Here is a 26,325-nt window from a genome sequence, read left to right on the forward strand (position 1 = left end):
ACACCATGAATCCATTTTCCAAACAGTGTTTTTAGCTTGTCCTGAATCACTAGGGTACACCTATAATAAGTGTTTATATTCTGACTATTGTATATTGCTTCGGGGGTACCGCGGCGGAGTAACCCAGTACCTTTGTTATTCTTCATAGACATAAACAGAGAGAAGTAGTTCCAGCTACGATGTTCTTCCACAAGACGCAAGCAGTTCTGTTTATTAACCGCTAGAGTGTCAAAAGTTCCCTACTGCAGCTTTAAGTAGATGTATTCACTGTAATGAATGCATGTTAATGAAAGGATGAATTTCATTATTCTCAAAGGGATATATTTGTGACTGCATAAGGTCTCAGTTTACAGCAGCCTCCAGGAGTTTGACTAAAGCTCTACTGGAGCATTAATTATCAAAAGTGAGAATCAGAGATTAAGAACAGCAGCCCAATGAGAGAATACATAATTTTAGGCTTAATTCTAGAAGTTGACTGAAACCAAGACTAAATATGGTCAATTACATTCTTCACAATTTTTGATTTTGTCATTTAAATGTTCAGTGAGGTCTTCCTAAAAGTGGAGAAACATACCCACAGGAAACACTGTGAGCCTGGCATGAGCCAGTGAGTGATCCAGAGTTCACTCCCCTCTCCAGCTGCCCTCCTTCTGACCCCTGTCCTTGTGCTTCAATAGACCACTGTCAGCCACAATTTACTCTTTCCCTTTCCTTCCCATTGATACAAGTTCACTGTCCCTATTGGACCTCATCCACATTATGGTGCTTTTCTACTGCGTGGTATGACTCTGTTCAGTACGGCATGGCTCAGTTCGGCACTGTTTGCACCAAGCATCAAGCTCTCGCTGGTTCTGCTCTTCAGCTATCAACAAGAGGAACGTCCGTACTTCCGCTAAAGACAATAATACTTTTTGGCTGTTAAAAATAGGTGCGCTCGTTCAAAACAGTTGCGTGATCAGTAAAGTTTAGACGTCACGTTTTGGTAACGGAACCTCAATCGAGGTGGTACTAAAAAAGTACCAGGTACTGTATCCAGTGGAAAACCACCCAAAAGAGAACCGTACCAAGCTCGTTCTTCCTACAGCTGACAGTGATACTGAGCACTTCATCACTTCAGAGGAGTGGGGAAAAGACACTTTATTTCCTGTACATTTTTTTTTAAATATATTTTTAAAAGTCTCTTACTCTCACCAAGGCTCCATTTATTTTAAATAAAAATACAGTAAACCAGTAATATTCCGAAATATGTAAATTATTTTCTATTTTAAATCATTTTAAAAAGTAATTTACTCTTGTGACAGCAAAGCTGAATTTTCAGCAGCCATTACTTCAGTCTTCAATGTCACATGATCCTTCATGTTTCTGCTTATCAATTCTGAAAACACTAGTAGAAACTGCGATACATCTTTGATGAACAGAAAGTTTGAAAGAATAGAATGTTTGAAAGAATATTTGCTTGAAATAGAAATATTTTCTATAAATGTCTTTAATGTCACTTTTGAACAATTTATTGCATCTTTGCACAACAAAAAAATTAATTCTACTACCCCACACTTTTGAACAGTAGTTTATATAAGATTTACATAAAGATGAAAGTGTACCAGTCCAGATACCAAGCTGCTGATCTTTGACAGACTGTCACTTCCTATCATTTCTTTTACTGGAGGATATTATAACAGCGATAACATAAACTAGTATTTAAGAGGCTTTATCAGCCTGTTGAGCTGGAAAAGTGCACCACTATGTTTGATTGAGAGGGTGAGAGAGTTACAGGGCAAGATAGGGAGAGTAAGACAAAGTGCAAACTAAAAACCTCAAGCTTGGTTTATAACCTGGGCCTAGTCTGCTAAATGGGAAAAGGTAAAGCGCTCTGGATTTTGCTGTGTCCTAGCTGCTTTATTTGTGTGATAATGCTTTGTATTACACTGATTCCCTCAATTTCATGCTTATGATTCAAAACACCTTTCCAAAAGACTATAATGACCATCATAATGTGATGCAGTTCTAACAATAACAGCACTTTTCCATCCAAAAGCAATCAAAACATGCAATTCGAAACTAATTCCATAATCCAGCTAATATAAAAGCTCTCACCATACTTGGGGGAGTCTCAGAACATCAGATTGGAGACAGACTCACTCAGATGCTTTCATTTATCAGTCAAAAGGCGTAAGCTTGATATGGATCTTTACAGTCCATAAAATGGATTATGCTAAAAGCGGTTTATTTACATTTTATAGCATTTAAAACTGACTTGAGCAACTGGCTATCTTAAAAAAATCTTTGATTGATAAGAATTGCTTTATATATACACATCACCATTCAAAAGTTTAATGGTCAGTTGTTTTAAAAATAAATAAATATTTTTAATCGGCAAGGATGCATTAAATTGATGGACAGTAGGAATATTGCAGTCAAAAGAATACATTTAGAATACAAAAACCGTTATTTTATATTGAAATAATATTTCACAATATTATCCTCTTTACTGTATTTTTGATCAGTCAATGCAGCCTTGATGACCATAAGAGACTTCTTTCAAAAACAAAAAAAGCCTTACTGACTCCAAACCTTAAATGGCAACGGTTAGGTACAAAACGAGTTATAAGTATATAACAGAAACTATATTAACACTACATACAGAAACATGGTCAGCAAGCTGGACACAGTAAAACATTAAATAAGAGATGATTAACGGTATGTTGTAGGTCATTCCAATGCCAGTATTAGCTCACCAATGTCGTCCTCATGGTAGATGACTGAGTGGTAGGGCACATTCTGGTCTTTGAGGTATCTCTCTGAGGGCTCTACATAGTATGTGCCCTGATGGCTCTTAATGAAACCCTCAAATTTCCCATCCACGATAGAGCCATGGGTCAGAGTGCCCTTCTCACCTGCGAGATAAAACAAACCAAAGATTAAAGACCAGTAAAGGCAACTGTCAAGGAATGTTGTGAAATATGACAAAAGGAGAATGTATAAAGAGATGCTTCCTTTTTTTTTTGATCCAGTCATTCCTTTCCTATAACATAAAAAGCATGCATGCTCACACACACACACACACACACACGCAGCACACCATGCAACCAAGCTTGACCTTCAGAATGGTAATGAGCTCAGCAATCTGGCTACTGTCTCTGACAATCAAAGCAGACCTGTTCTCTATCTACAGATTTTACTTCATCTAGTGCTGTACCACAACAGTACGCAGATGGACATCAACATTTACACTCATTTAGGAAATGCTTTTAACCAACGTGAGTAGTAAATAAGTAGACAAAAAAATTACTAGTCCTAAGGAGGCATTAATTGTCAGAAAAGTTGCAAAAATACCATCTAGAACCAGGAACTAAAGAGAGATAATAATAATAATAATAATAATAGAATAATTAAATCATTTTGTTACTGCATTAACCCATTAATGCCCACGTTTGTTACAGATGTAACCACAATTATTTTTCAAACATAATATCTGTGTCTTTCACAATATTTTTAGGTGTATTATTCAAGTAAAGATGCTATAAGCGAATTCACAATATATATCTATTAAAATAAAAAAAAAGAGTTAAATGGAGTAGAGAATTTTAATAAAAACATATAAAATAAAAAAATAATAAATTAAAGTTAAAACCTTATACAGATTTGCTATACTATTTTTAAATGCATTAACAGTCAAATGCTTGGCAAAGACGTGATTTAATTTCTTTTAGAAGGTTTTGAGGGGCTGGTGAAATTATTTTACCAGTGGGGAACAATGAAACTGAACTACATCAAAATTTGAAGTGCAGTACAGAAAAACAAAGGAGTGGAGCTTCCAAGACCGTCAGTTCAATTTCAAAACAGATTGCCAAGTTCCACATGTGCGTGAACCATATAATAAAGCACGGAACCAACAGAACAGACCAAGCAAAGGAACTGTTGTCAAATAATAATGTAGACATCTTAAATGTAAGGTCATCATTTTAGCTCGTTTTAAATTCTAGAACACTTTAGGAAAGAAAAATGAAAGAGACTCTTTTAATGTTTGGTGTTTGGATCTTACAAGCACCTCTACAGCTTTAAAAGAAAACGTACTGAAATAAAACAGTTCACTGGGATTTACCAGGAGCTCTCTGCTATCATGGTTAAAAGGCTAGTGGAAAGTTTGGGAGTGTGTTTTGGCTGTTTCTCAGGCCCAGAGGAAGAATCTGCAATCCGGTTTGAAAGCTCTGAAAGATCTTGAACTTTTCATCCTGAAAACTGATAATAACAGAAAAGAGATTCACTTTCACGCCCTGTGTAACATTAAACTCCTGCTCTCTTCTCCATCCCCCCCTGACCTTCTCCGCTCTTGTTCACGGAATGAAAGGACAGAAAATATAACAAGGTGAAGCATGAAGACATAAAACAAACAACAGCTGAGAGAGAGAGAGAGAGAGATAGATAGATCTATCTATATATATACATATATATATATAGGCACAATATACTTCTCAAACATTTAATTTCTTATGAAGTAAATAGTAATAAACAAACTGAATTTGTGTAGCAGTTCTCTGGTGACTTATAAGAGGGACTTGTCTGGAGATGAAATCCACTTCAGAGTTAAAAAACAAACAAAAAAACAGAGAGAGTAGAAAACAGAAATGCTAATGAAAGAACGGCTGTTAATTTCATCGCCATTCATTCCTCAGAGAATTTGCACCATCCTGGCCTACTTCAAACTCTTTTGTGAATATAAGAGGTTACAAGATTAAGCACAGAGCGATGTTTATCCTTTAGAAAGTACAAAGAGTGCTAATGGATAACAAAGGGGGAGAGAGGGAGTGAGAGGACAGTGTTATATAGTTTTTGTCTTTTGACAAAAAGGACAAAATGTCCTTATATGTAGTCAATATTTCATCATGTCAAATGTATGTCACATTTTACTCCAACTGAAATGACATACAGTTAATGAATTTAGTTTAATAACAATAATAATAATAATAATAATAATAATAATAATAATATTAACAACAAAAATTGTATACCCTTGCTGAATAAAGGTTTTACTTTCTAGCAATTTTTTTTGGAACAGCATTATATGTAAAGCATGTAAGCACATATTCAAACATTTTTAAATGTATAAACAATCTAGAACATATGACTGGATTTTATAAATCAATACTTTCTATATTTATTTCTTAATTTTTTAATGCATTGCTGTTAAAAAAAAAGAAGAAGAGAGAGTTTCATTATATTTACAGTTCAGGAGTTTCATCTTCAATACTGCTTACAAAAAATCCTCAAGAAACAAAATGATAAAAATTTCCATTTTCATTCTTAAACTGCCAATAAAAAGTTGACCCCACAACTGTTCTCCATCTGTTGTTTTAAAAAATAAGTGATAAAATTATTTATTCATATTAATCAGTCCCTCCAGGATTTCACAATTTTAATTTTGTGATTTTTGCAATCAAAATGACTGATTTTGCTGTGGCTTTTCTCAAAATTTGCTGCATTTCTTATTGTTTTGCAGTGAAAATATACCACAGACAACATTTTTCTAACGCTGTTATGACTTTTCTGACTTTGAGAACCACTGTAGGTCTTCAGACTAATGTTTGAGGACTTCATCTGCAGTACGTCTCTAAGATGTTTCCGTTCAGATGTCAAATAGACATTTATTAGAATGCATGTTAAACTGTTTCTGAGACCTTTATCAGAGGACAGCAGATGATTCCCAGATCTTTAGCAAACGTCTTACAGATGTAATAAATATTACATCTGATAAAATGTACTTTTATTACTGTCATTCATAATGTCTAAATATAATTTAATGAATACAAAAATACATAGGCTATATTAGGGAACGGAAATGGCCTTTAAGTACTTCTCTGCAGCCATCTACAGTACTAGTGGTCATTTAATATATATATATATATATATATATATATATATATATATATATATATATATATATATATATATATATATATATATATATATATATATATATATATATATATATATATATATATTTTTTTTTTTTTTTTTAAATAAGGGTTTGCTTTCCTACATTATGATACTTTTAGTTAAGGATGAACAAACATCGTCACATTAAAAATAACTTTCAAATTGGATAATACTTAAAGCATTGAAATGCTGGGAAAAGTTGTGTAAAGCATTTAAAATCATTTCTGCCACAATTTGTCCCTGTGGTTTATTGTTAAATCCATGGTCAAAGGTGGAGATTTTGTGTTTATTGAACAATGTTTTTCCTGGTTTCCACATCAGTGGCATTTGTTCTGATGTCAGTTTTATCAGAATTCTTTGCTGTATGTAAATGATTCTCACAAGATTTCACAGAGATGTTATAGATTCTGTGGGGAATTCGATTGCTTTCTTTATACTGTATCTCCCAGCGCTGTGTATAACGGTGTCACGGATTCGTTCTGCTTTCAGTTTGTTTATCCAATGTAGCTCTTGTAAATCGGTCCTGATGAGAACGCAAGTCATTTCTTTGATGGAATGCGCATTGCGGTGGCATCAAGGGACGCTTCTAAGCCCAAATTATGCTGAACATTTGTGGCATTTACGCAAATTTACGATCTTTTGGAAAAATTGCTGTTTGTTTGAGTTTTCCAATAAACTCAGTGATCGCAAAAATCACAAAATCCTGGAGGGACTGATAAATGTATTCACAATCCTCAACCATGTTCACTTTTTCAGGCTTGAAGTCCTCCACTCCCTCATCTGAACAGATCACATGAATGTAATTTCCTGATACCAGTTACAATACCAGTTATTATGAAACATCCTGTGGTGAGCGGGAAATTACATGAATCCATTCAGAGCAATTCAGAGACTGAAAGGATGCGTCAGTACTAGGGTCAAGGGAGATGCTCAGAGTCAACAAGGATGCCTGATTAGACCAAGAGAAAAAAGAAAGTAGATTTCATCCTCCAGTAGGCAGTCTGACCATCATTTAAAGTACATGAGTAATTGCTCAAATCTCACTAAAGTGTGTTAATCGCAAGCTGTACCCATCATCAATTAGGTTCAGTGCCTCATCGCACTACAAGGAACATAATGAGAATAAGGTAATGATACACTTGTTCTGAAGGCCTTCACTAAAGTGAGGTCATGATGTCAGCTCACTTCAGAAACGAGGAGATCTGAAAACACTGAAATACCCCAAAACGTAAAAAAAAAAAAAAAAATCTGTGCAAACTGGATTAAAATGATCAGTAACAAGAGTCAGTAGAAAGCTATACAATCTAAAAAATAAAAGCCAGGCAATTATTTAAAATGTGTCCAAGGAGAATATTTTTGTTATTTAAAAAGGAACACTTCACTTAAAAAAAAAAAAAAAAAAAAAAGAAAAAAAAAGAGCCTCATTTTCCAACTCCCCTAGAGTTAAACAGTTGAGTTTTACGGTTTTCAAATCCATTCAGCCAATCTCCGGGTCTGGCGGTAGCACTTTTAAATTAGCTTAGCATAGATCATTGAATCTGATTAGACCGTTAGCAGCTCGCTCAAAAATTACCAAAGAGTTTCTATATTTTTCCTAAACTTGACACTTCTGTAGTTACATTGTGTACTAAGACTGACGGAAAATGAAAAGTTGCCATTTTCTAGGCTGATATGATTACACAGTGCCTGAAAATAGTCTCCAGCTAGTTTGTGTAGTTGCATCAATGGCAGGGTTGCTGGGGACCATTTCAAATTCTACATTTTAATTTTCCTTCTGTCTTAGCTAGGGGTTGAATGACTAATGATTTTTTAAAGTTGACTTTTATGTGATGAAAGTCGAGTCGATGCCGACTAGTCAATGATGACATCATTAATGAACAATTAAGTCTGGAGCTGTGGAAAAACACCATATGACACAGCACTGCCCACATGCCTATTGCTCCTATAACAGCTCATTTTGCCTTTGGGTCGTTTTATTTCACACAGATTTCTGCTCGTTCTAAATCAGTTATAGATAAAGTAGCACAGTAAAGATTGTATTTATATGAATGCATTAGTGAGAGCGAATGTGTGTGAATTTCTACATGGTAGCATTTCTCTAGTAGTAGTGACGCTGTGGGATTTAGTTATTAAAAAATATACGCTTGAACTTTTCAGTTTCTAAGCTATTTTACTGAGAAATCACAGAACAGCGTTGACAGTACGTTTCCACGCTGAATGATTCTGTGCGCGAGCTATCTGCGCGTGAAATACGAGCTACTGTCTGTAGCCTATGTGTGTGTGTGTTACACTGCAGCAGTGCATTAGATTAGAACAGCAATTAACTAGCAATTAGCAGCAATTAACATGATGTAACTACAGAAGAATCAGGTTTTAAATAGGAAAAATAAAGAAACTCTTTTGGTCATTTTTGAACGAGATGCTAATGGTCTAATCGGATTCAATTATTTATGCTTAGCTACAGCATAGATCATTGAATCTGAAGTGTTACCGCCAGACCTGGATATCAGCTGAATTAATTCAAAAACGGTCAGAATGCAGTGTCTTTTGGCAAAATTCAATACATTTAGAATTGTGTTAGAGGATTTAAGTGGAAGTTTGATCAGCGTGTTATGTGAGAAATAAATGAGGTGCACAGTGGTCAGATTCATGTGGAAAATGTCATCATAGCAGGGTGTGTGTGTGTGTGTGTGTGTGTTTGTGGTTCAGCTTGATGTCAGGAAACACCTTCACTTTACAGACATTTTCCTTCTTTTACAAAACAAACAGAAGACAGGATGAGCCTGACTCTACAGCCTCTATAACCTTAACAAACAGTTTTGATGCAAAATTTTGGGGAAAATTTAAATAATTAAGTTCGCTTGAGGTGGTCTTTGAAAGAGTTAATGCGAATAATGGGAGACGGAAAATGAATATGCCAAATAAATTCCTCCATGCACATCAAAAAAGTCATGTGACTTTGCACGAAGGTATGGGTAGGGCTGTGAAAAAAATCGAATGTGATTTTCATGCACATCTCATCAGTAAAGACGCTCCTGTAATTAGAAGTATATCTCCAGCATGTGCGTTCAGATCATGGTTGCCAGGTTTTCACAACAAATCCTGCCCAGTTGCTTCTCAAAACTAGTCCAAAACTAGCCCAATCGCGTTTCCAGGAGGTTCCCCGATAAAAAAGGTTCCGGGGTTAAAATTTAAGTTTTATGGCATGGTTGCCTTGGTAAAATTCGCATTTTAGGGGCTAAATATCATGTTATTGTAAGGCTGGGCGATATATATTAAAAAAAAAAAGATATCTCGATATTGTCAATTTTTACGATATTCGATATATATCTCGATATGTTTGCATTTGCATTTAAATAATAAAAAAACATGATTTTCTTTTGCCCATAAAACAAAAAAACAATTTAGATTAAACAGCTTAAGCAGTTAAAAAAATCTAGACCAAGAGATCACTTACTGCTTTTTATTAAATGAATACACGTAGGCCTAAATGTAACTGAATCAGTGCAAATTAAGTACAGAAAGTGCATTCTGTCAACTTTTTAGTGCATGCAATTCACAATTTATACTATGCAACTGGGATAAGTATTTTATTTTTTTAACAAGTTTTTAAGCTAAGAACACAAGTCTGTCAACTGTCTGCGGTTTTAATATAAGCTCTGTGGCATGAAACTATGTTCCTACTGACATTAAAAATCCTGTCAGATGGGGAGCTAGTTGCTGAAGCACATAGCTATTTCTTATATATAAATATATATAAATGAATACCAAAGACTTTTGCATTCTCTCTGTCTATATTATGGAAACTGGTAAACATATCAGTGAAATTCCCCAATATTAATTCCAATTGGCCATAGCCTACGTTTCTCTATTCAAACATCAGCGGTCGAGTAAGTGCATTTATTTTGTGATCACAAATGCAAACAATACAGTTGAGATCTCATGACAGAACACAGACCGGCTGAACGACGCTTTCATTAGATCGCTCAATTTCAGCTTGTTAGTGTTTTCAGATTATTGTCGGCGGCTCTTCCGCAATGAGGAGTGAGCACGTGCGCATGGATGCCAGATTGCTTAAAATAAGCAAACACCGGGCAGAAAATGTATCCTTGTAAGAGTGGAGCTCTGATTCTGAGATTTAAACTCTTGTTATCTGGCAATATTCGATATATCGCCCAGCCCTACGTTATTGGTATTGTCGCTTCGACCCGCGGACATGAAAAACAACCACAGACTTGGCAACATTGGTTGGCATTTACTACACAGAGCCGTAATTCACTGACAATCTGCACAAAATAGATTTTAAAATCGGTGGCGATTCTTTGTCGATTTTGAAAGCGATTTTCAGTGAGTTCTCCTACATTTCTTATTGATATTTTGTGCCAGTTTATCAGGTAAGTAATGATTTTGTTTTCTTTGACTCACTGGATGGAAATGGTGCTTATTTGCAACTGTTTTATGCAATATTCCAATTTTTCACACAAGTAAAATTCTCAATTTTGGATGGAAACACTGCGAGTAATGTTTTTTTGGTTTTTTTTTACACTTTTTGAGCATTTCTATTAGAAGGCACTGAATGTCATTAACACCAATTTAATCAAATAAATGTTCAAACATAATAAGGCAATAACAATATAATACAAAGACACATTTTATATAATTTAATCAATCTTTTTCCTACACTGTTAAGAAATTAATATTTCTATCCAGTATGCATTAATCTGAGTCATAATAAAATTATTTGTAAGGTTACAAAGGACATATCTATGATTGAATGTTTTATATATTAGTGGATGTTTGATTATGTAGGATAATAGCTACTCATTTTAGTCAGAATTTATAGTTATACAATTTATATTTATAGCTTTTTTTCCTCTCTGACAGCAACAGACAAGCACCTGTATAACTTGAGAATCCTAAAATAACAATGACAATCCCCGAATAATTCATTATGCAGTTCTTTTGCCCCCAAAATTTGAGACATTTTCTGTGGATCAAATTAAAGAAACACCACCAGAAAAGCAGTTTTCCCTCACTATATGCTCTGTTTCTTAATAACGCTCTACCTTACATGATGTGTACAATCTTCCAAAACAGTGTACAAATACAATAGATAGAGGCAATGTTTCTGTGGCAACTCAGGAAGTGTGTTGAGGTGGATGCATGCCTTTATGTACTTAAAGTGTGTGCATCTGGAAAGTGCTGGAAAGGTGCCATGCTCACCGTAAATTTCTCCAGTGTAAATGTGAGAAGTGTCATAGGGAATCTCTACTCCAGAAACTTCCACCTTCAGATCAGGAGCGAAGAGAGAGGTGTCCCTCTTCATCCGAAGGTTAAAATGCCTGGTAGGAAAAGAGAGAGAAAAAGAACAAGATTAAATGGACTGTGAAGTTGCCTGTGAGTGTACACACAATGTGTCCCGCCAGAGGTGGGTACCACATCCACCAAAATACTACTAGTCTGAGCCAAGTCAGAATAAGAGTCATGATGCAGAGCATTACTGAAACTGATACAGGAGGAATAAGGGAAATCTGCCAAACAGCATTTCTCACTTCCAAAACTATTTTTTTTCCCCTCATTTACCAGCATTTATTAAAATAATTTCCTCCATTTAGATTGTTCAATTTCCCATCATCACATTAGGTCATTAGGATTTTCTAGAACACTAAGGACTGGTGAGTGACTCATAGTGATTCAAAATGATTCATCTGGGTTATTAACTCGACACACTTCTACATGGTGACGCTCTGACATGTGGAAATTTATAAGTGAGCGTGCAGGATGTCTAGTTGAAGACATGGTGGATTAATGAGAAGAAAAAAAAAACATTGAGTAAAAGAAAGTTCACAACAAGAATGATAATCATATAGATAAAGATAACTGTATTAGCAGCTACACCAGAGCACAATGAAGTTTTATTTAAGCATGCACTCGTTATAGTTATGATGTGGGGATTTCGCTACTCTCCAAAATATTCAAACTATTATTATAGCTTTTTAGTTATCTTTAGGAGTTATCCTTGGTGTGCCTTAAAATTCCACCATCAAACCCAAAAGCAATCTGCAGATACAAATCTCTATGCTCAACATTTTTGGATGCGTAGAATGGATTTAAAAAATGTACCTCGCTCCTCATAACAGCCAAAACAATCATCAAATCAGCCATAAGGAAAATGCTATAATACTTTTTTCATATACTGGTCATTTTCGGTTTAAAAGTTCTGTCTAATCTTTTATTACACAAATTGTTATACAATGACCGTAAACTATGAAGTTAAGAATCTGCTTTCTTTAACTTCGTATCGGCCGATGGCAATGATAATAAAATAAGCCAAATATCGACCATGGTGATACATCAGTTGCCCAATATTTTTTTAAATAAACACGCAAAGGGTGGGGCAATGTATATAGCATTACAAGTCTATTAATTCCCACAGAGCTTTTTGCAGAGTACTGTGTGTGCAGATTACATCAGTCATTTGTTTTGTTGACAGCAGAGAGAGAGAGAAATAAATGTCTTGCTCTGCTGAAATGGTCTTGACCACCCTGCATTCATGGATTCTCTCAGGATAAACGGGATCAGGCATCACCCATGGTCGTGCAGCTGAGCCTGTGTGTTTGTGTGTGTGTGTGTGAAGCTCTTGTCTAATACATCAGAGGACTAAAGGAGCCAGACAATAGCTGTGGACAAGATGTGCCTCATCAGGGATGATTTTAATCATGTTAGCTAGAGAAAAGACATTACCGTAATGTAAAAAAACAACACAATATTGACCTAAAAGAAAAAAGAAAAAGCTTAATTTTGTAAGAGGCTGAGTACAGGAAGACATGAAGCCAAGGGGGCGGACCTACGTCCCTGTAGTAAACACTCCTAGTGATGAGCATAGCAGCTTGGTGCTCCACCCAGAATTGGTTTGACCTTTGTCCAGGTAAGACTCAATGCTCACATACGCTAGTACTGTCATGAGGAAACTGAGAACAACAGTGAGAGATAGACAGGGTCATTAAAAAAAAAAAAAAAAAAAAAAGTGTAGGAGGAAAAGAAGATAGAGGAAACTAAAAGGACAGAGAGTCCTGGAGGGAGAACAGGCAGGTGGAGGAGGTCAGGCCATTCTCACAACTCTCTAATTAAAACTACCCTTCGCTCACACACACACACACACACCCCTAAATGAGGAAACAGTTTTTTATGCACAGGAAATTCTAATTATTACAGACAACCCCTAATCAAATTATAGCCAAGTAAACTTACATACATTTAGACTACACAGCCAAATAAGAAATGAATGAGATGAGATCAATATGAGAACTTACCATAGACGTCTACTGTTTTTTGTATAGCTAGGTATAAATACTATATTCTCACCTCAGTCCTTTTTATTACCAACTCAAACCTGAAGGAAAGTTTGTTAGTTATCCAACAAACTCATTTTTCATGAGTAGCATCATCAACTAATTGCCTATTTCAGAGAGATAGTTCACACATAAAAGAAAATGGTCATCAATTACTGACCCTCATGTTGTTGAAAACCAGTTTTAACCACTTTAATTGTCCTGCTTTCGCTTTTCAAGTGAAACAACACTGAACGATTGAGGCTTTCAAGTCAAAAAATGGCACGAAAAGCAATTTCACAGAAGTAAACAAAAAATAATTTTGGACATGAAAGTGAATAATTCTTGTTTTAAGAGATTTTTGGGGCATACACAGATTTTATTTTGATTTAAACAAGTATTAATATTGTGGCAGACTTTCACTTGGAAGTAAACAAAAGCATACAGTACAGATTCTCTAGTACAGAAGGACATTAGGAGTACCGACGAACAATGAATACGGTTTCACGAACCATGCTTTAACACACAAAAGACACTCATACCTCAGGGCAGGCACAGACAGGCACCAATACCTGCCATTTATTGGAGACACAGTAGCAGAGATTCAAGGCATGAGCATATCGCATGTTCTTTCTTGTAAGATCCTGTGAAGTGATATGCTCAGACAAAAGGAAGTAGTGCAGGAAGTCTCAAAGTTTTCACAACTTAAAGACAGAGGATGGCATTTTGCACAACAAGTTTAAATGAGATCACTTATGAGTCAATAAATGAGTCAGATGTTTATAAATTCAGAGATTCATATATTAAAGAATTAAACTTCAGAGGAGCTTGGTATAAACAAAAATCAGAAACTGATGATTTCATATTTCCACTGAAGCACATGACTCAGATCATGAACAACACCCAACATCTTATTCAAACTTCGACCGAGTGCATCGAGCAAACACACAAACCCCACCCAAAATCCCCATACACTAGTGCAGTCTACCCTTCACTCACCTCACCACATTAGTCATGGTAGAGACCACGGAGCACAACATTACCCACAGTGCCCAGAAACATTCTTTGCTAATCATGTCAAACCAAGGCAGGCCTTTAAAAAGTAAAAAAAAAAAACTTGTGCTTTCAATATCCCAATCTCTGGTGCTTCTGCAGGTGGAATAAAGCGTTAAAAAAAATTATCTCCATCTATCTAAAATTGGTCATTATTGTCCAAATGTTCTTAGGAGTTATGGTAATTGTCTCACAGTCTCAACTTAAAAAAAATAATTCATAAAACATGCAAGAGAATGTCTGTTTTAATACAAAGCATTCTACAAAGCATGAGAAAATAAAAGAAAGCAGAGAAAACAACAATGTAAAAAGTACTCTCTGGTGCACAAACTTTCCATTTCCTTTTCCAATTACACTTAGGCACTTACAAGTGAATTTCATTACACTGATGTACATGGAATACTGAACGAAAATATAATCTAAAAGAGTTACATTAATAGATTGCATTTACAATGATTCTTCTCGAAGAACAATTTTACTAGTTTTAAGTTAATTATTAATAACAATTTCCTTATGAACATAATTTTCTCTATTTTAAAAACACTAAAAAGGATTGCTAATGGAAACATTAAGCCACATGAATCGTCAAGAGGAATCAGAACAGGAACCAGAATAATTCATTTCCTTTAAGGTTCCCATCTTCTGGGATACTGCCTTTCCTGGTCAATCGTACCCTGGGACGAGATTAGAGAGCACCTCAGCAACCGCTGTTTGCTTCTCATACAAATTAGCAGCATTCCCACTTATCATTACTGCAGAGGGCTATATTTATCCTCATGTGACGACAGGAAGGCAAAATCTGGGAAAGCAGTGTGTTTGTAAGCCATTAAGTACAAGCAATCACAAAAACCTGAACTCAGCAAATGCAAAGCACACATGAAATCACAAACGCATTCACAAAGAGAACAGGATTCCTACTCTAGAAAAAATAGTTGTGATAAGAGAAACTGAAGAGTGTTAAAGATGCAATTATTATGGGCAAAACTTCATTTCATTCTGCAGCCCTAATATGCCAGCAGATGGCTGATTGTGATTTTAATGCGTCTCATCACCAACAGATCATTAGACTCAGATAGCAGCACTCGACCTCAGAGCCAGAAGAGACGGCCCCCTCATCAGCTGAGCAACAGCAAGCCTTCATTAGCTCCACAGTAAATCACTGCATTTCACTTGCAGTTGTCAAGCTCCCAGCAAACTCCTTTGTTTGAACATCTTAAAAGCCAAAGGGAGGCATCTAGGTTCACACTGTGATCTTTTGTCCCGGGATGGCGTCACTTTCACTGCTAAAGGCAGTTCCAGGAATATCCCACCCGATCCCAGTCAGACCCAATTTAGTCCAAGCGGCATGTGCAATGTAAAACACTTTCAATTACGTTTACTGTAATGCATCTGAAATTAATGACATCCACCAGCTCAGCCCCCTAATCGGAGTATAACTGGATTTCTGATGCAGGGTAATGACGTTTATTTAAGACAAAATAAGATGACGTCAAAAGCTTAGACGGCAACTATGCACGTCTATAAGGCCAGAGTGATGCAGCAACAGGATATTTACTGTGTGTATGATGCTCCTTTTGTTTACTACAGTGTGATAAAGGAACGCTTTACTAGAGTGCTCTATGACAGACGGGAGATGGGGGCGGGAAACAGCAGGGGAATACTGAGTGTGAGTGAGTCTGTGAGAGGGAGAATGATAGGCACTGTGAATGAAACAGCCTTTAGAGAGCAAGCAACTGAAAGAGAGGGAGAAGAATAAAGAATAACCGTTGTTAAAGATGACTGTGAGAGATGGCAGCTGAATTAGGTCAGGACAGAGGATGTAAGCGCTAATGAGAAGAACATCCCTATATTACACAACAGCCTGTCTCACTGACCTGAGCTAGGTCTACCTGCCTCTACCTGAATGACACCCCTCAACAACAATAATAATAGAAATCAAAACAGAAAAGCTATTTATTTTTTATTTTTATGAATTGACATTATTATAAACAATAAATCAAATATGAAATAAATAAAAAAAGTAAAAAAAAAAAAAGATTAATAATTGTATTACCACCATCAAATAAACCTAACGCAAAATTTATAAAAAAAACAGTGGTGCAGTGCAGCCAACTGACTCCATCTATAGTGGGATGAATCTCAGAAAAATTGAGCAGGCAAAGTGACCAAATGCACACTGCTCGGGAGAGACGTCGTCTCTGAGTGAGTTTGGATTGTTTCTCTAGGGACAGGGGCCGGCTGTGAATCACAGCAGAAATTAGGGCTCTGGAATCTCTGAGCTGGAATTTGCCTCAACTGCTTGCCTCTCCTCCTGTCCTTCTCTCCTCTTTAAAGCTACCTATTTTTACCACACTCCATTCTAAGGACTCATTACTGAGACACAGATTTGCCCATCTGGCTGCTGGAGGGCTTTACATATGGATACTTGTTCTATGAGTACACGAAAACCATGAAAATAGAGAATGAATCGTCAGACGCCAGAGAAGCCATTGATCCTGCAGTGCATAGCGTGCCTGAATCAACTTTCCTTGCCAGTTTGTCTGTGTTTAATGCTGCGTGCCACACAGAATCAATACAACAGAATTAATTGCTGACTGCACCACTGCAGGCAAGAGCAAAGCACTGGTGAGAAATCTGATTCCTAGAACTGAAATGTGATTAACTGGACACAATTCAACTCAATTAAAAAGAATGTTGTATAAAATATGAACTGATTCTGAAGTAGGGTTGTGATGGTGAGGACATTTTCCCACTGGTTAATCGAGGTGTGACAACACCTGTAATACTGGTATCACCGTGGGGCGGGGGCGTTCCCTCTTGTCCACGCTTTCCTTCGCTTTTAAATAGCTTGTAAAAGTGTGTGCGCATTTTCCTTAAATAGCGGCAATTCGGCATAAAGCAATTGTTCGTTTTTAGTTTCCTTCTTTTCCTTGCTTTCCTTCGTTATAAATAGCTTAAAAGCGCACATTTACTTTCACTTTGAATTAGTGACAGTTCGGCGTCAATTGCTTGAATGCAAATTTATTTATTTTTTTAAATACAACGTCGAACTTACTTTAGCCTATAACTCAAACATAGAACTTTTATTAACAAAAATACAACATGCAATAGGGCAGGCTATCCCTAATATAAAATTACAATAAATTGCATAAAGTTTAAATGGGCATACAAAACTGGAAATAGGCTAAATAAATATACATACACCGTCTATCACCGCAAGCCTATTTCTGAAGTAGCTTCACACAAAAAAAAAAAAAACTGCCTAAAGATCCCCAGTGAGACAACTAAAGGCAAAATCCCCTGAAGATGTTTAGGTAAAAGCAAACCTAGTTCAAACTAAAAATTTTAACTAACTATTATAAAATAATTGTAATGGCTGCTGAAAATTCAGCTTTGCCATATCACAGGAATAAATTACATTCTAAAACATATTTAAAAAGTTTTGCATATTATTATTATTATTATTATCATCTTTGTTTTTTTACAGTTTTTTTATTAAATGAATGCAGCCTTGGTAAGCATAATAAACTCAAACAAAATATTTTTTTAATCTCTGTAAAGCAGCGTAAATCATGAAACGCATGAATCTTCATTTAGTAAAAGATGATGTTTTGACCTTGTAAAATATGCTTTTAGTACTTGTTGAATTAAAAATGTATTTACTTGTCCATCTTCTAATGCGCTTTGAAAAAGGGTATCAAGTCTTAATGAAAGTCCCGATTAAAACATTGTGTGCTTGCATTCATCGTTTTAACTATTTTATTGAGGATTGTTCTCTAATTACCCCCTCTCCCTGCAGGAGTACACATAATCTCAATAAGGGTACTGTAAACTGTTGTAGTGTACCACACAACGGTGTTGTCCTTCCATTATCAGATGCAGGCCGAAGCCAGTGTGATTAGAAGCTTTCCTGCAGAATGTCCTAGAACAGCACCTCAGACTGAATTCAATTCAGAGCAACAGGACAAAAACACCAGGCACAATATGACCAACTGGAGGAAGAATTACTCTACAAAGAGAAGAGACAGTGAGAGTGAGTGAATGTAGAGCACAGCAGCAGAGATTCAGGTGCAGGAGCGGTTAACCGTTTGATGGATGGGGAAGCTTTATTAAAGAACTTTTCAGTATAAAGCCTCATAAAAAACCCATCTGGTGATAAGTCAACATCATCTGTACAGCACATACTGCTACACAAAAGGACATATTTGGACTGTACAGATCACTGACATAATGATAAAGTGTGTTTGTGAGAGAGCAAGACAGCCAGAAGGAGAATCTTTTGTGCTGCTTGCTCACTTCACAGCATTTTTACCACTGACATGAACTTCACATTTTTACTTTTCTAAGTAAATGCACTTGTTGATAAAACTGGCAAATAAATCATATATGAATTTACATCTCTTTAAAAAGAAAGCTCCCTTAAAAAAATAATAATAAAAGTTTTATCAACATCTGCATCCACGTCTTATTTTCAGTAGGAAGAACAGTACCACACAAATTAATTTGCTTTAAGAAATGCTTTGAAAATGACAATTTTTATAAACTAAAACCTCCATCACAGAGAATGTACACAAAATACACACTTATAAGGAAAACCTCTTCATCTCAATTCATTTTCCTCGAAAAACACAGACGATCTCTCAGCACTTCCTTTGTTATTTCAACCACCTGTGTGCTTTGTGAGTCCCTTCACTGTGATCAATAATAAGAAAGAATGGACAGCAGATGAAACCCCTCAAAAAATGTCTGAGTTTTTGTGTGGCATGACATCTGAAGAGCTCTGCAGGCCTTCTAAGAAAAACATAAAACAAAACAAACAACTTCCAAAAGGTGAAGATCACAGTCAGAAAAACACAGTTTGTTGCTCAATGATGATCTCTTTTGCTTCCAGAACCAAAGAAAGTAAACAATATGTTTCATAGCGTGTAACTGAGCATTACAGCGCCGAAGAAGAGGCAGAAACAGAATTATTAAAACTATTTCAGACTTCTCTCAGAAAGATCTTATTTGGATCACATGCCCAACACTAATTCTTCAGGAATTTCAGGAGAATGTAAGGAAAGACTGTGTTCACCCTCAACATTTCCTAATCTCTCTGTTCTCTGAGCTCACATGAGGGTGTGGGGGGAGATATGCATCACATGAAGACCATGTGACCCTGCCTTGCCCGTTTTAGGGAGAAGAAATTGCATGTTTATCACACACACACACACTATCATGACAACAAAAACGTGACACCCCAGGTCTCCTGGTCTGCATTTGCTTAGCATAGTTATAAAAGGCTGATATCATTACAACTTCTGCTATTTTATTTGAATGAAAAAAGAAATGGAGTAATTTTAAAATGCCAAATAGAAGTTTTAATAGTTATTTCCATTATCTAATGCAATCAAGCTGAATGCTTCTGTGCTCATTTGTACTGACAAAACAGGCTGATTTCATTTGCCCTGGGAAACCGCAGTAGCCGATGAGACCTGGGTACACAAAAACATCACAATCAAAAATGTGCAAAGTTCAGGAGCACTGACAGAGTTAAAGAGTCAGAGTAAAGATATATGCGGTTATAATAAATCTGTGCCTTTTTAATGGTGGAGTGAAGAGTTCCAGCTGTGTTTGAATGGAATTGTGAATTCAGTTTCACAATGAAATTGGAATTTTATCTTTATTTCTTCCTGCTTATTAAAATTTTACATTGGCTATAATCCTTTATGTGATATCATGCAAATACTGATAAATCTTCAATGATTAACAGAGCATCAATTACAGTTTAATATGGGAGCAAATTATCTTTAATGCTTTTAAATGACTGGACAATCCTCTTGCTTTAGGGGACCATTTTCATTTAAAATCTCATTAGACAAATGTAATTCCATGTTGAATATCAGCTTATACGAGTACACACACGTGGTGTTAATTAAAGAAAAAAAGCTTATGAAACAAGGACAGATATTTTGTCTTTAAGTAGTGAGTTCCCACACATAAAACACCATATATGAGATCTCTGTGGGAAAACAAGATCCTGCAGTCAAATAATACTGCATCTATCACTGAACTCTGGATCAACAAACAAGTTCATCCACAGTATTGAGGTGGGCATCTGAAGCCCAGTCTGCTAGCTCTGAGAGCTGGGGGCAGGAACCAAATGACAGAGGTAATTCTCTCTGACCTTCTCAGAGACTAACAAACCTCTTAGTAATTCTACCTACATGAACTCGGTACTGAAAGGAGAGACAGAAAGAGGTACTGACAGAGAGTGGAAAAGATATCTGAATCTGATCAGATATGACATATTATCAACTGAAGAATCTGTCCTCTAAAAATACCTGCAGTGATTAAAGCAAGTCCATCAGTCTCCAGAAAGACTGTCTCTACAGCCTATGCTAGAAAAGCAATGAGTGACACGCTGGCAGAATGCAGCATCAGCGTTTAGGACAGACGGAAACATCACATCAGATACTCAAATAAACCTCACACACAAAGACAATTCTTTAATGTGCTAGTTCACCGTGTGCCTGCTGACTGGTATATTTATGCAGACGGTGGAGAAGAAGAGGAGGGAATTTTGTAGTGATCATGGCTGTGTGTAATCAATACAGTCAAGGCTAATACATACACTGAGGAGGTTAATAATCTCTTAACACCCTTGCTTTCTGCATAGTAAAGTCTAGTGATTCTGTTCAGAATGAGTCACCAGTGTCAATGTCGCAGAAAAACTAATAAAAAAAACCCCCCACAATACCTAAAAACCTAAAAAAAAGAAAGAAGAAAGTAACTTACCTACATACCTTGTATAAATTAATCATTAACTGCATAGTTTTCACTTTGTAAAAATCAAGAGCAGTGAGTTTGTGTGTGTGTGTGTGTGTGTGTGTGTATACACTCTGATTAGCTATATTGCATCCCTATTACAAAGCAAACGACTTATAATGCATTTGTGGAATTTGTATGTATTTAACAGTCAAAATAACCAGTTTATGAGACCAAAGCAGCAAAAAATGCAAATTACAGAAGGTTTCCCATAAAATCAAACTGATGTGAGCTGAAAAGCATTAATCAAAATGGCAAACTAACCTCCTCTACCTTTCTGTTACTTTGATGCTGATATATACAGTTACTTCCCTAGAGTTTAAAAACACAAACTCTGTTCAGCTTTGGTTATTTTTTTTTTTATTTTTTTAAATCAACTGAGAGATGACATAGCCTTTTGTCATAGCTTTTTGCCAATACCTAAAGGCCTTGGGGAAGTTATGGGCAGCTGTCTTACTCAGTATGCCATCATAAAGTGTCCAAAAGCCTCATTCATGACTGACTGGGATTCTAGATCCATTGTGCCTCTGAGCTATACACTTGAGTCTGGGTTGCTCCAGAGGGACTGTGCCATAGATAATGTACTCCAAGTCACCTCGGACAGGAAAGTGACTGCTAATGTACGGTAATGTAATGCAAATGCACTGCTGGTTCTGACTATGACATCACTTCAACTCATGTGTGTGAGGGCCAGTGACACTGCAGGAACAGTATAGAGATTACCTCACTTTTTCAGCTAGAGAAATGTTAAAAGGCAGACTGATCTGGCAAGAGATGTGCATATCAGTATTAGTCACAAGACTCACGCTGACTAGGCTCAAGTCATACGGTGAATGCGTGGCTCCCCATGAATCTCGAGGATTGTTAAATATTCATTCACTCATAAGCCTCTCTGCTTCTGCGGCTGTGGACTCACCTTGGAGAGATTAGCTCCAGGGCTCATTCTGTTCCACCTCTGGCATGATGCTCCACTGCAGCTTAAACCGCTAATCCCAATAGGCAAAACACACTAAATGTAACCCCCCCCCCCCCACCACACACACACACACACACACACACACACACACACCGCTGCACTGCACTCTTTCAAACTGCTTTCAGCCACAGACAACATTTTCAGGCACACCACCCCAAACACCAAGGCTTGTTTTATGCAAACTATCCAGCAGTTAAATACAACACAATTGCTCTTTTCAAGAGATGGGAAAGAGGACTATTTGAGCCAGAGAGAATAGTACCTTCTGAACAAATCCTCCCGAGACAGACATAAAAAAAAAAAAAAGTGTTGTGTTACACGAGTTCATATAGAGAATCTGTATACACAGGAAGGTAGAAGGTCATTTATATCATGTGACCCTTGTATTTTGTAATAAATATTTTAGGGATCCACAATATATCTGTATCGTACTGATGATTGATATTGGTTGATAATGGGTATACACTACGGTTAAATACGGTGGAATCAGTTACAATTATTAATGTTTTTGAAATAAATCTCTTATCTTCATTAATCGATTTAAAATAATAAAAACCTAATTAATTGCAATTTCTAAAGTGAAATTGAGAAGTGTATGTCTCACATCTCTCTTTCATGCGCTCCACTGTTTACCGCTTGTGACTAGGACTGCCAGGTTTTTTGCAACAAAACCCACCCAATTGCTATTCAAAACTAGCCCAATCATTTTTCTAGAGGGATTCTGGGGTGTAAAATACAATTTTTTCACTGGTGTTGGTCCATTGTGTTTTTTGAAAAACCAAAGTCACTGCACCCGTTTACCAAAAAATTTTGGAGCACTTCATACTTCCTTCTGCTGACCAGCTTTTTGAAGATGCTGATTTATTTTTCCAGTAGGATTTGGCACCTACCCACGCTGCCAAAAGCACCAAAAGTTGGTTAAATGACCACAGTGTTGGTGTGCTTGACTGGCCAGCAAACTCATCAGACCTGAAGCCCATCGAGAATCTTAGAATTTAGGGGAAGCATTTAAATAATCCTGTGAATGCACTTAAAGAATGCAGAATCAAATTAATCAAATTGAATGTAACTGTGAATCCAATCATTCTGAATTTGCAAAAATCATTCTTGAATCGAATACCTATGTAGACAGAGTATACACAGTATACTTTGATTTGATTCACGATACATTAGTGTTGTGAAGCTTAAATTCATTGGAAGTTTAAAAATATATATATATTTTGAAGGCTTTAATATATCAACAATAGTGTCAGCCAGACTTTTAATATTGGTGCATCCCTAAAATAAATTTGCCAATTTAATTTCAGAAAGAATAAAAGAGTAGTACCCTAAAATGTTAATATGAAGGCAACTCATCTAAGGGCATCTCATTTACATTTCATGAAGTCTGTCTTATCAGAAGCAAGGTTTATTAAATGCAAAAGAGTCTCCACCCTTAGATAATTAATCTTCTCAGTTACACATCTTCAAATTAATTCTAAGTGTAATTTTCTTTCATTTTACGTTATCAGACATTCTCATGTAGCACTTACAGACAAATGAATATATACAGCATCACTCAATGAGCACTTTAACCTTATTATATAATTAAATTCAGCATCCAAACATAAGGCTGATTCATGAATAATGGATTCAAAGAAAAACACTCCATCACATGTGACAAATGGCCACTTCATATGCTGTGCCACCCTCAGAGATCCTGTTAGGCACCTTAACATCAACTTGACTCACACTTTGGCCTCCCAGAGCCCCTTTCACAATAGATGACCTTCATCATGTTTGAGTACAATGGCTTTAAAGGGGACCTTTGAAGTCTAATGCCGCGTTTCCACCGAAATTACCCGGAACATTTGTACCAGGAACTTTTTATCCCAGGAACTTTTTTCCCCCCAGACCTGTTGCTTTCTGCGTTTCCACCGCGGTGTAAAGTACCGGGTAGATTAGGCAAATAGACTGGTGACGTAGGTCTGCACGCGTTTCTCAAAACAAAGTACCGCTGATTAAAAAAAAAAAAAAAAAAAAAAAAAAAAAAAAAAAGTACGCTGATTTTGGACGTGCATCCTCGGTAGTTGGTTCAGACTTTGTGCATTCGTCTCGGGAGTGTGATGTCCGCGACAACCCAAGTCCGGTAAATCTATAAACAGCAGCGTACTTGATAACTTCAGTCTGCTCGTCATGGCTACTCAAATTTTCCTTACTGTATATTTACAATAAAACGAAATATGATATCAAATACCACTGCCTCCTTTCGTTTTCATTTAAGCATAATAACAACTGCAGAAATGTACTTAGTTCAGGGAAATGTGTATATGCAGCCATTACAATGAAACGAAATATTATATAGACTTGCCTTTTTATTTTCATTTTTACATATAGATAAATTGAATACAGACCAAAGAAAACCTGTTAGATTTACCCCGCAGCTGAATTATATTTTATGTTTAACCACTAAAGACACATCAGAGCCAGCGGCGCATATCAGAAGGTCTATCCCAGGAGAGGCTGCTCTCTGCGGATACATGAGGACTGAGCTCCCGCTGATCGAGTGGAGCTCAACGTCTACGAGATCGGCGAAACACATTTTTAAATAGGCGCTGTCTTTATAAATAAACAACAGATTTGAGTTTGAAACAACTAAATTCTCGCCTGAAATACTTTTAAAATTACATTTCATGACACAATAACAGTAATATTTTGAAAATGTTGATCCGAATAAATGGTGGTTGAACTCAACCAATGCTGCGTGAACTCAACCAATCAGCATGTTTAGCGCCAAAGTCCCGCCCCCGAAAGTTCCGGAACTTTAAAAAAGTACCACCTCGCCAGCAGGGACTTTCTGGGGGGCATTTTTTTACCCGGAACTTTTATTTAGTTCCTGGTTCCTGCGGTGGAAACACACCAAGTACCGGACCAAGTCCCTAGTTCCTGGGTAAAGTTCCTGCGGTGGAAACGCGGCTTAAATAGAGGAAAAGCCCTGTGAGCCTGCAAACAAGGACCCTTGTTTAAACCTGATATTAAAGGTGATGCATATGAGATGGATTGCTGTTTACACGTTTAAGAAGAGTCTTTGCACTAAATATATGATGTAGTTGCATGGATTTCTGACTAGATCTAAATATGGTTTAAGTAATCGGATAGCACAACATTTGGACAGTTTTCACTTAGTGTCATCCACTTTTTCTAATGTCCACAATGACTATTTAATGTAGAATACATTGTGGCATACTCCCTCACTGATAACCACACTTCCTTAGTAATCTGCTGTCTTCCTTTAGTCTCACTTCATGTGAAGACACAGAGAGAGAGTGAAAATAAAAGAACACTTGGGATGTTATTTTTAGGCTGCTTAACACTCTTTTACACACATGCAGGCAGAAAGCAAGCAGATGGTTATGTGGTCTTGTGTGTGTGTGTGTGTGTGTGTGATTTGGTGCGGTCCTTTGTCACGACACAAAGGAATACACTAGTGCTTATGCACATGCGTGTTTGTACAGTTTGTACAGTATGGTAATCTGCACTTGAGCAGTCATTTTTAATATGTCCTCTTGACACACATGCATCCTTGAAAACAGATTTAAAATCTCATCCAAACAAATGTTGCCTACTAACTCAAAAAACAAGTGCTCAATGTGAGGAAGTGGTCAACTAGGTATCGGTCTCATCATAGGAAAGATTATATCATTGGGCTTAGCAGGCTCAGGTCTTCCTGTCCTTTGGCTCTTGTTTTCATATAGCAGGCTCAGAAGTGAACACTACTGCCAACAAAAAGGAGGGTGAGATAAAAGAAGGCAAAATGGATTTGTGCAGTCTCTTGCATGGCTTAATAAAACAAGAATATTTGTTTGTATGCTTGTTATTTAATTCGGTTGTACGTTAATTCTTTCACAAAATACTGAGACAGGCTTGTATGTGAATAATGAAGGCCTTGATGAATATTTATAATATGCGTTAAATTAACATAGTTAAACTAAAGCTTTGTTGAAAGGCATCTGTAAAAATTTGCTAAAAAAAATGCCTTAGTTTATAAAAACAAAGAAAAAATGTTTTCACAGTAATGCACTTACAATGGAAGCTTCCATTGGGGCATGTTTAAAACGCAGCAAATAAATGTTAAAATTAATGTGTTGCCGGTCATTTGCATAAAGTTCAGCTCTGCTCAACTTTGTTTCTTTGCCATGGGTATTTTTTGCTTGTGTCAACGAAAAGTGCCAACTCTTGTTGAAA

At 36.5% G+C, this 26,325-nt stretch overlaps 1 protein-coding gene across 2 annotated transcripts in view; it reads right to left on the bottom strand.

Moving 5' to 3' along the window:
* Positions 1 to 26,325, bottom strand: part of adam10a (ADAM metallopeptidase domain 10a) — a 61,764-nt gene that overhangs the window by 16,462 nt on the left and 18,977 nt on the right. For both annotated transcript variants that reach the window (XM_052560290.1, XM_052560289.1), the window contains exons 3-4: positions 11,158 to 11,276; positions 2,736 to 2,894 (exon numbers count right to left, since the gene is read on the bottom strand). In XM_052560290.1, the coding sequence (XP_052416250.1) occupies positions 2,736 to 2,894; positions 11,158 to 11,276 (278 nt within the window). The remainder of the gene's footprint in view (positions 1 to 2,735; positions 2,895 to 11,157; positions 11,277 to 26,325) is intronic.

The sequence above is a fragment of the Carassius gibelio genome, chromosome B7 (genome assembly GCF_023724105.1).
Source record: "Carassius gibelio isolate Cgi1373 ecotype wild population from Czech Republic chromosome B7, carGib1.2-hapl.c, whole genome shotgun sequence".
In the NCBI taxonomy this organism is placed as follows: domain Eukaryota; kingdom Metazoa; phylum Chordata; class Actinopteri; order Cypriniformes; family Cyprinidae; genus Carassius; species Carassius gibelio.